At 33.2% G+C, this 11895-nt stretch overlaps 1 protein-coding gene and 1 long non-coding RNA gene across 2 annotated transcripts in view; both read left to right on the top strand.

Moving 5' to 3' along the window:
• Window positions 1-1719: 1719 nt before the first annotated feature.
• Window positions 1720-11895, top strand: part of LOC140046536 (protein SCAI-like) — a 31043-nt gene continuing 20867 nt past the window's right edge. The window contains exons 1-3 of the mRNA XM_072091219.1: window positions 1720-1900; window positions 7018-7113; window positions 7502-7588. Of these exons, the coding sequence (XP_071947320.1) occupies window positions 1803-1900; window positions 7018-7113; window positions 7502-7588 (281 nt within the window). The 5' untranslated portion in view covers window positions 1720-1802. The remainder of the gene's footprint in view (window positions 1901-7017; window positions 7114-7501; window positions 7589-11895) is intronic.
• On the top strand, window positions 9266-10538 carry LOC140047979 (uncharacterized). Its single transcript, XR_011845008.1, has 2 exons — window positions 9266-9426; window positions 9874-10538. It is a non-coding gene; the product is annotated as an uncharacterized lncRNA (long non-coding RNA).

Genomic DNA, 11895 nt, shown 5'->3' with positions numbered 1-11895 from the left:
TGCACTTTGAGTGTTAAGTGAGAGAATTTGACTTCAGAAATTAGTTTAGGGTGGTCAAACAATCATTTTTGGCTTGGTTACACATTTTGAAAGTGGCGAAGGGCCAAAAGGTGAGGGTGAAAACATACCGTATACAGTCAAGCATTACGTATCAGACGTATCTGTTTTTAGATTTATATCTTCAGATAAGAATCGTAGGCCTACAGATGAAACCAGACATCTCCGCGGAATAGAAATTACAATAAGGAATACATCGAAACTGCTTTTGCGAATTTAATAAGGCATCATAATTTAAGTGGCTCTTCCAAAGTCAAAGCTGTTTGTTGGTCAATATTGGGAGTTACTTACACTATGTGCTAATGAATTTTGAATTTTAATATTAATAACATTATCTTTATTTTCAAAGTCACTGTCACCACAAAAATCCAACCGGGATTTTAAGGATTAATTTTACTCCATGTAAAAGTTTTAGAATCTGAATTATGTATTCGCCAGTGATAAAAAAATATCATTATCATTCATCATATCAAATAGCAGTTTATTAGATAGAATGTTTATACTGTATGCAAATAATAATGGGTATCAAGATCTTGATCTAAAACAATGTTCCAATCTGCACAAAGGATATTATCGTTATTGTATTCATCTATGATCTTATAAAACTAATATGAACCCACATTTGGTTCATATTATTGAAATAAGGGTTAATCTAGTATCTGATATTTTAATATCTAGAGCATTGTCATTTTGCTTATTATGAAGAATAAAGTTCTTTCTTAATAAAACAATGACCCTCTAGAATTTGATTACCATAACTAAAGAAGCATTCTCCATCCCACTCGTTTGATACTTGTTTAGTCATATCTTCGGTAATATGAGTATCTTGTAAACAGTGCATTTAATTGTGTCTGCATGGTACAATAGCCTGACTTAAATTAGAAAATGATATTTTAATCGTTATTAAATTTTATAGCCTATACAAAGCAAAAATGTGTAATAAGAACCCAAAAGTAACTAAGTTGCAACGGGAACTTAAAGTATATATAATAATATAGAAGTTTGGAACACTGTTTGCCATTTTTCTGGGAAAACCAATACGAATTTTATAGAAAGTGGTCTGGACTAAGTAATTGTTTTACTATGTTAAGTATTTGTAAATATGTTTTAGTATTTAATGGACGTTGTGTAATAATGTAAGCATCAAATTTCAAATATTAAATTTTCAAGTATTAATAGAAAATATTATTGAATAAACCAAATTTAACTACAATATGTACTGTCCGTGTTCTGTTTAAAAAACAACAACAAAAAGAAAGAAACTTGACCGTATAATGAAAACTGCAAATAAAGTAATAGGTAGAAATGTCAAAGTTATTGATGTAATGTACAGGCGTGATGTTATTAGCCAAGTTAATAAAATAATGGAGGATAGCTCACACTCGTTAAATAATAAATATGTAGTTAATAATTCAGGTAGAATCCGTCTTTTTTAAATGCAATACTATTCGATTATGTCCACAACTCAACATGTTTCCAACTCAACATTTCAAAGAGAGAGCCATCTATTTTTGTTCAAGCAAAAACTTCCACTGACACTGAGGGCCTGCTTTATAAAAACGCATCGCGAAAAAAAAGACCTAGGTCGACGGTCCCCTCTCTCTCAATCTCTAGCCATCTTTGAGCGAGCGCGTTAGCTTCCCATTGCAACAACAGCAGAGAAAGGGTTGTGTTTGATGACACCTGTTTAACATAGTTGCCTTGTTTTGTGTAATGATTGCCTGATAAAAAGTGTGTTTTGTAACATGGAAGGAGACAATGGAATTACCGAAGAAGAACGCAAAGTTGTACAGGAATTTAGTTATTTGCTTGAAAAGTCTAAACAATTATTTAATGGATTAAGGTAAGATTCTTGCCGTGGTAGCCTCCTAGCCGCCTACTACTAGGCCTAGAGGTAGGGCCTAGTAGGCCTACTAGCTGCGAGGCCCTATAGCTATAGAGCCTAGGCCTAGGCCTAATAATTATAGGATAAGGGGAACAGACGATCGGACCACGGACGATCGGGCCCACATTTTGCAGTCCCGATCGTCTTTTGTGTTGGGCCAGATCGTCTTACCAGTTGGTCCCGATCGTCCAGTATTTTCAGAACTACGTTGGCCCGATCGTCTTACCAGTTGGCCCCGATCGTCTTAGCGTTGGGCCCGATAGTCTTTTGTTTTATATAAAATAATGTGCCATATTTCATTCCTAGTGCTTTAGTGTCAACATGCTTTTCTTCCATAAATTAAGATTTAATTCAAAAGGTTAGGGTAGATGTACCAATAATTAGGGTGTCAGATGAAATCGGTCGCGTCTGAAATCGGTCGCGTTTGAAATCGGTCGCGATAAAATCAACTTCCGGTATTTTGTATGGTTAAATTTGAATATAGAATTTCTAATACTAATGTAATGATTTTTGGGTAGAAGGAAAAGATAGAGGGCGGCAGATGGAGGCAGAGTTAGGCAGGAGGAGAAGCAGAGAACGGACGTGAGAAAAAGGGCAGAGAGGAAAAGCGGAGAAGCAGGGAGAAGACGTGTTAAATAAGTAGGGACATTAGAGAAATTGGAAAACAAAGTGTAGAGAAGATTAGAGAAAAGAAAGAGAAAATTAGAGTTGAATAATAAAAGGAGAGTTAAGACACAGCAAGTAAAGTTAGCCGGAGGGTACAGCCTACCGCTTGTGCTACTGTTGGAGACATAGTGAGCCGGAGGTTGCACCTACTGGTTGTATCACTATTTGAGACATAGTGAGCTGGAGGTTGCACCTACTGTACTGGTTTTATCACTATTTGAGACATTGCTGAGCCGGAGGTTGCACCTACTGGTTGTGTTACTGATTGAGATACAGTTAGCCCGTGGTACACCCTGTGGTTGTGATACTGCTTTGCTGGTGGGTACACCTATTAGCCAGTGGTTAAGACTACTGGTGGTTACCCTGTTAGCCGGTACGTGGTTACGCCATTGTTGGTGGTTACGTTGCCGTTGGAGGTTACACCGTTGTTGGTGGTTACGTTGCTGTGGAGGTTACACCATTGTTGGTGGTTACGTTGCTGTGGAGGTTACACCATTGTTGGTGGTTACGTTTCTGTGGAGGTTATACCGTTGTTGGTGGTTACGTTGCCATTGGAGGTTACACCGTTGTTGGTGGTTACGTTGCTGTGGAGGTTACACCATTGTTGGTGGTTACGTTGCCGTAAGGGGTTACGCCATTGTTGGTGGTTACGCTACTATTGGAGGTTACGTCATTACTGGTGGTTACGCTGTTGTTTCAAGTCCGGCGTAATTAGCAGAACTAATCTAATTAATTATTATAATCGGTTGTTACCAATAATTTGGAATCAAAGAAGAATAAAAGAGGTCACTCCAAAAATTGTAATTGATTTGTTTGTTTCATTCGTGTGTACCGTGGTACCGCAGACCCTTCCTCAAAGGGAACGAACCCGAGAGCGGATTTTTGTTACACTATTAACAATTTTTTTACCTCGATCGTTATTATTTTTTTAGTACAGTAAATATAAATATTTATCTCATTATTTATAAATAATTTGTGATTTCATTTTATCTTACAGGTGTCAATGAATAAATTGTAATGTGTTCGTTTAGAAAATCGTTTTTAAAAGTGTTATTGAATATTGTTTAAGTTTGTTGAAAAGATTAGCATGCCACTGTTTAAAGTTTTAATAATGTTGAAATAATTTAATATTAAACAAGTAGACGCGCCTATTGCATATTTTTTAATCACAGTTAGAAACTAGTTCTATACCTGCAAGTGGATACCAGCTCAATGAGGTTTATGCAATAAAGGAAGATGATGTATGACGATGATTTTTACGTTCGTTATCCGCCACTCTTACGTGAGCATGGTTTAAGGATAATACTAATAAAATAATATGCCGTTAAAAATCAATCTACCGGGCCTATACAGTAGGACTATGCAGTATGCTGTACAATGATAGGCCCAGATGTGAGAATAATAATGGATGGATATTAAAAGGTGGGCACGATTCTCAAAGAGGTAATCTCGGGGGTAATCTTGCGCTGATATTTAAACATTTAGATTTACGAACGGCGTACGGATGTGAGACACTGAGTGGTACTTAATTATTTACATTAAAGTGATTACTATAAATGAAGAAATATTGAAATAAAACTATAGTATCGCCGACGTATATACGTAAATTATATACAATTACATCGTTTCACCATGGAACTATGTTTCACAAAAACACGTGCAGGCCTATAGATGTTTCAAACGTATGGTTATTAGTAATAGACCTATACGTCATCTTTACATGGCCATGGACAACGATCGTACGTGTTTTGTCCATGATTTTACACACTATAGTGCGTGTTTTTTTTAAAGGGAATCCCCGTCAGCAAAATGACGTGCAGGTAACGTCGTCTTCACGATCATAGAAGGCGCATCCACGATATGGCCTATTTCGGGGTTTATTTCAGTAACTCGTCTTTTAACGATCCGCATATAATAATCATTTTTACTAGAAACTATTTTAGGCCTAAACATTAGAATTAAAAATATACACGTGATTTTCCTTTAACAATAATCATTATATAGGCCTATACTTAATCCTACATAACGTACGGACATAAATAAAATAGAAATTAAAATAAGGTGGTCCAATATATAGATATGATATATCTGCCACATTATGCATAAGTATAAAAATGGATACGCTGGCTTTACGGGCTATACATTGTAACATTTATTGTTTTTGAATAAATTATTCTCTTTTACGTAATTGTTTGCACAATATTATTAAAAGACACAGACGTATATTCTCTATACAGTATAATATATTAATTACAGTATACATAATAAAATAGAGGTAAATTATTATATGCCTAATAAAATATTTAAACGTGTTTAGAAATAGCCGTTTTAAAAAGACACAGTCCTTCTCCGAGACCTGTGAAATAAAAAAAAAATGATTGATAATAAATATTATTACCGGTAACCAAAATAAAAAATATCCACATAAATAATCTAGTTCCTAAAACATATCAATTAAATCTAGACTATATAAACGAAGAAAATGTAAATCCCGCTAGCATGCATCTCGCTCCATACAAAATAGCGCGACCGATTTCAAACGTATAGCTCTAGCGGCGCACCTTACAAAATACCGGAAGTTGATTTCATCGCGACCGATTTCAAACGCGACCGATGTCATCGTAAACCATAATTAGGCCTAGCAGTTTGTCCCAATTAGCGGTTAATTCATTTATTAATTAATGTAGTAGGCTAATTTATTATTTATTCACAACTATTATTTATTTTTTATGTTATTAGTACCTTCAATATATTCTTTCAAAGTTACAATCGTTTATTTTATAATTCCTAAGCTATTTCATCGCTAGCCATCAAAACAATGAATGACCTCTTGACCCCCATGTTGAAAATTTCATGTCTTCAACGTGAACTGAAGAAAGGGGTACCCTCCACTTTCATGTAGGTATGGTAAGTCACATGGTGACGTGATATACAGTACCTACCAGGGAAAAATTTCATTTGAAAATTTTGTTTAGCAAAATTGCTAATCAGACTGATTTTTTAGTCAAGAAACATAGTTTTGTATTGTATTTTTTGCTACACAATTGTAGAAATGTGTAGCAAAAAGGTTGTTTTGTATAGCTTTTTGCTATGCTACACTGGCGAAATTATTCCATGCCTACAAACTGCATTTCACAATTTAGTACACCTCAATAAATAAAATACCTCATGGACTAGTCCATTGTACGATTGTCTTACTATTATGGGATGAAGAAGAAAAAAGGCGCTAATTGGACCAGCCTTGTGGCCTGATCCAATTAGCGATAGGTTGGTTTTTAATTAATATTTTTTCATTATTGTCGCATTAAATATGTACATGTAAACATTAATAAAAAATAATTACTATTAAATATGAATTGTTTGCATTTTTATTTATGCTTTTAAACACTAACTGTACGATCATGTTTACATTTAAAAGTTGAACATTTTCAGTCACGTGACCAAACTCGAGCGGCGTATCAATTGAGAGCATTACCGTAAATTGGGTACCGCAAACTGGTGCACAGTTACCGCCGTTTGGTACATCAGTCCTTGTATTTAACGAATTATTATTAATTAAGTGGCCATTGTTTATTTTTTTATGTATTTTAATAAAGGATATTGAATAATAACTAACTAAGTGCAGCCATTAATAAGGGAGGTGGCCGCATACGGGAGGTGCCCACTCATTTATATTCAAATATTTATTATCTTAAAAAAACTACTATAAAGCAATATATGAGCTGGTGGTATCCACTTGTAGACATCATAGGAAGATTCGTAATTGTGGTTTAAAAATAAGTAATTAGGCAGGCTCTGGTAACTAATTTTAAATCAGTGCTAATCTTTTTAGAATTGCCAAATAAGAAACTTTTTATTAATGATTTTCAAAAAGTACATTATTACTTTGAAACCTGTAAAATAAAATGAAAACACAAAGGTATATAATAGGAACATATTCATAATAACATTTAGCGTGACCAAAATAAAATCCGATCGATTTCAAATGCAACCGATATTTAACAGCGTATCTACGATGCTCGCCATACTAAATACCAGAACGAGAATATCACTGGTTCTTTGTGAAGCTAGTCTGGTATAGATATTTTCCGTACTTAACGGAAAAAAGGGATGGTCAATAAAAGGAAAATAAAGGTAAAGAAAGAAATACATTGTCATCGATAGTTTGGAACTCGGGACCAACAAACAACAATTTGCTTTTTAGTAACTTTAGAAATATCAAAATGATAGTTCAAATACCTTTTAAAAGGTTTGAGGGCAGAATCTTCCAAGAGTCCTCAGAAAAATATGCGAATTTGATTGCTAACCCTGCAATCTAAAAAAGTAATTAGCATTAAACAAATTCTGTCAAACCAACACAGCCGATGTGTTAAAAATGTAATCAATTCCATTGTTTTAAATTGTTTCAGAGATCTTCCTCAGTATGGGCACAAACAATGGCAGTCATACTTTTGCAGAACATTTGATGTGTACACTAAATTGTGGAAGTTTCAACAACAACATAGGTTTGTATTGATTATGGACAAGTTATTTTTATTGACAATATGTGGCACAGTTTGTTTCACAAATGGCCAATGAAATTGGTTTTAGGCCTGGCTTGTTTACAGTCAACCTGTGAGTGCATGTTATTTAATATTTCTATTGACACGATTGATCATGAGTCTAGTTTATAGTGTAAAGTTTTCTATCGATACAGATGACTGTATATAGTGTAAAAACAATAAAATAGATTAAGATTAATCAATTTTATGCATACAGTACATTTATTTAGTCCATGCAGATAGTTTTTATTACACTCAGTTTACTGTAACGGTACTGATAGCCTCATCCGTTATACTGATACAGAGTTAAACAAAAAGAATGTAAATAAGAAAACCTTTTTTTTCTCGTTAGGATTACCCTGGATACCCATTATGGATTAAAGCGATGGCAAATTGGAGAAGTGGCATCCAAAATTGGACAGCTTTACTACCATTATTAGTAAGTTTGCACAATTTTCTGTTGAGACTGCATACTGGAGTTAAAAACTGCGCAAACCTTATTTATATAGTTCTAATTGTGATCTAATATAATATTAAGTGGTTTAAAGGAACGTTGCGCAGTCTTTTTTTGGGCTTAGTGCGAGGTTTGCGATGTTTAGCAATACTGTACCCTATTTTGTGTGATAATATAATGTCATTCCAACAATAAAAAAATATAACAGTTAGGATTCAGAAGAAATTAAAGAAAAAAAAAACCACAATGTTTCAGGGACATTTGATTTTAGCAACCTTACTTTACAATAAAAGTGTCAAGATGATGAATGGTGTTTGATGATTATTACATGATAATGAGGTAAAGATATGGGATGTCTGTCGGCAATGGTCGGCCCCGTCCAACACTTGGAATTTCCGACCACCATTTTCATGAAGCCGACTGCTACAGTACTGTACTATATTTACGCATGTAGCTTCGAGCCTATTGTTCAGTATTGCAGTTTTTTCAGGTTTATAAATTGTTTCCCTTCTAATTTTTGGTCAAAGTTGATAACTATAATGTGAAATTAAAATGGCATACCTGTAGTCATAAAATAATTTCCTCCAGCCATACTGTACATCTAAAATGATTTGATTCAAGATGAAATGTGGAGGAAGTGCATGGATCTCCTATATCAGGAAGGATAACAATTTTATTAAATCGTTTGGAAAATGTTCAGCAGAGAGCTAACAAGTTTTGTCACTGAATTGAGAAGCCAGTTATAAGAAAGACTGAAAGCATTGAACATGCCTACTGTACATTATCATAAAGGAAAGAGATGATTTCAACCAAACTTATAAAATTGTTAATACTAAATATTGATAAGCTCTCTGCAAGAATGTTGAGAATACAGAGCTACTGTTCATTTACATAATTGCAGTTGAACAAGCACCATCTCCTCAGACTGATCATTTATGCTAAACTATCTACTTGAAACTACTTGACCGTACATATTTTTTTGCATTTAATAATATTTAAAATGTACAGTACTGTAAACTATTAATCAGTCTCATTAAAATTCCAGTTTTATTTTGGGTACTGTATCTAAATATAAATTTACAATTCAGTAACCCTTTATTATTGTATTGTTGGAGGATTCACTCACTGATATGCAATGCAAAGAAATCTATTTTCATGTGTCTGCTGCATCACTATCAGATTTACACAGAATGCAAAGGTGTGAATTGAATATGCATGAAAGTACATGAATAATTATGAATGCTAATGTGTCCCTGGGGATTTCATTGATTGCCAGGTTTTCTCACTATCCAGTCTCTAATCATCTTCTTGCTAGTAGTAGTACAATATCATCATTCATGCTTGTTTTACAGTGGGAAAGCCACTTCGCGTTTTGACCGTTAAATCGTGTAAAATCGACTTACTTCCGCATTGACGATTTTGAAGCGCCACCTATCGTTGAAAACTGAAACCACGATTTTTCGTCGCCTAGCAAATAAGTGCTGTTTTATTTTAAGCTCTCATGACTATTTAAGAACCGCCCAACATTACCTATTATGGTAAAAGCATTTCCTAATAAGTATAATTGAATAACCAATCGGTTTCCTTCAAAGAAACCAAAGCTAATACAATACATTCGGCGACTGAAGTCGGGACTCGTGAAATTTATAAATGTACGATTTGACTACTGTTTTGTTGTCCATTTTCTGAATAGTCGGAGGTGCATCCCAACAAATTAAAAAAATTATAATCAATTGTTTTATCAAGAATAATATTAGTTTAATCGAGTATGATATATTTCTATCCTGTTCAAAATTTGTTGGTGTATTCTCAGGCCTCGAAAGGTAGGTACATTTTCTAGCTGTGAGCGTGGTTTCGGCAACGCGAGACACGTGTGTCAGTATAGGCGATAGCGAGACGTGTGTTGTACTGTGTTGATGCTGATCCGATAGTCGTTAAGTTGTACTGATTACGAGTATCATATTGGTCCTGGCCGGCCTAGCCTGGTGATCTGATCCCTCCCAAAAAATACTTTTTTTCAATCAGTATAAAATAATATTATTATTTTATTTTTCATTTATTATTTGATTTATTAGGCTCAATTATTAGATGCCTAGCTAGCTAGGCTACTAGTAGGGCTAGATTATATAAATAATAATAGCAAATACTGTAATATTAATTAATAAAATACAGCTTCCATTTGCCTTACTTTTATGTCATCATATAATATTATAATTATATATACAACCAGACATTTAAATAATATTTATTATTTTTTCTGACACTTTCAGGAATCGTTGATGATGCAGAGTTCTTTGTCTTTGTGACTTCAAACTGAGAGTGAAGTGGATAAAAATATGACACCGGTACCTACCGACATTGTCATACCCAAACTATAATTTAATTATTTAAAACAAAATGTTGAATTACAAATATATGTATGTTGCAGAGGATTTAGATGAATTACAATACAAATATTTATGTTGAATGCAAACCTACTACACTATACTCTGTAAATTATGTTATTGTCATGTGGTAGACCTTAAAAATTGAATATTTATTGTATGTTAGGCCTATTTTATATTTTATTAATACTGCATATAGTTTAATATTACTATTAATTTATATTATACAGTACTAGTTTGTACATGTTTTTACCCCAAAAAAATGAATAAATAATTTGTTATTCAATCTAATTGCTTGTTTGTTCATCAATAACAAAACAATTGTAAGCAAGTATAACAGTTCTTGTTAGCCGCTTATTTCAGGTCATATTATTAATATTAGCTAGGCCCGACGCGCCCGATCACAACGTCACTAAGTGACTTTCCGCCGCTGGAACAATCGCTCGCTAATAGGGCTAGGCCTCGGACTCGTATAAAAGCTATTATAATAGTTATGATAAATATTCCTCAACTAAAATGTATACTGTGATAAATAAACAAGTAATAATATATGTTGTATTGGAATGTATTTATTTATATGAATTCTTATACCCGGACAATTATAAACATCGCGTATATCGTTCGCTATAAATAAATTCATAAACACGATGACGATGTGTTTACAAAATGGCGGTTTCGCTAGTTTTCGATGGAACAAATAGTGGTACCTTTAGTTTGAACAGTCGGAGCTGCATCCCAACCACCGAATTTTGTATCTTAATATCGTATTCTGTAGATTATTAATTTTTCTAACAGGGATTTTAAATTCAGGACTGTTCAATTTTTCTAAATATTTTATTTTAACGATTTTCTAGGGTACAATTTCGGAAAAAAGACATTGGTTGATTTTGCCGTTAAATTACAGATTATCGTTTTGTTCAAATACATTTAATTTTACATGACAATATATTAAAACTATTTATGAATTTATTTCACTAACAATATTTTTCCGATAATCAGCTAAATTTACAAATATTGTGTTTTTCCAACACCCTAAAATTTAGCAATTTTGAACTAAATTAGAAAAGTAGGGCGCCCTCTCCGAGTCGAAATTTGACACGATTTGTCGACTGGCTGTCCCACTGTTTTTAGTTGAATTATGTCAAAAACCACTTAAATATCCACTACTAATACTATATTAAACAACAGTAACCGAGCATTGATAAGTTTAAAAAAATGTATTATACATACCAAACACTTATGACTGTATAAAATATAAATATTGTCTATTTGTTTACTAATTTATACAGTTTAGTATTAATTATACCAAATATGGCATGCATTATAATTATTTGCTTGGTATATTCTCAGATCATAATTTTTATACAGTACTCTACCTTTTAATAATAATACATATTTCTCACCACAAAATGTTGGTTAGTTGTCTTACTTAATAAATCAATAAGTTACTTTGTATTAAAAACAATGTTCATTAGAATTTGTTGTTTAAAAGTCAAACAATTAATGACATTACTGTAACTTTATGTATCTGTACTGTACAGTAACTTTGCATTTTGTAGTTTATTCTTTACCATTAATTATGCAGTCAGATTCAGTGAATGCAAATGTGTAAACTATTATATGATTCAATATAAAGTGAGTCACAAAACCAAACAAAATTGTTACATTTTATAGCCTTTGAAGTTTAAGTAATTAGAAGGAATGTAGATTATAATTAGTTTAATGTTTTATTTGCAATTTTTGTTGAGAATTTTGACCTGTTTCGTCACTTTGATCCTCCTACTGTACTCACAATGGTATCTGATGTTAGCTTCTGTTTGCATTGACAAATAATGTACCATTTCTCAAGATCACCCTCAAGTCTGCTGACCTTTACGTTTAAGCTTTTTATTTGTTGCTTTAGTTTTT

The sequence above is a fragment of the Antedon mediterranea genome, chromosome 4, assembly GCF_964355755.1.
Source record: "Antedon mediterranea chromosome 4, ecAntMedi1.1, whole genome shotgun sequence".
NCBI lineage: Eukaryota > Metazoa > Echinodermata > Crinoidea > Comatulida > Antedonidae > Antedon > Antedon mediterranea.
This window is presented reverse-complemented; position numbering and strand designations above follow the sequence as displayed.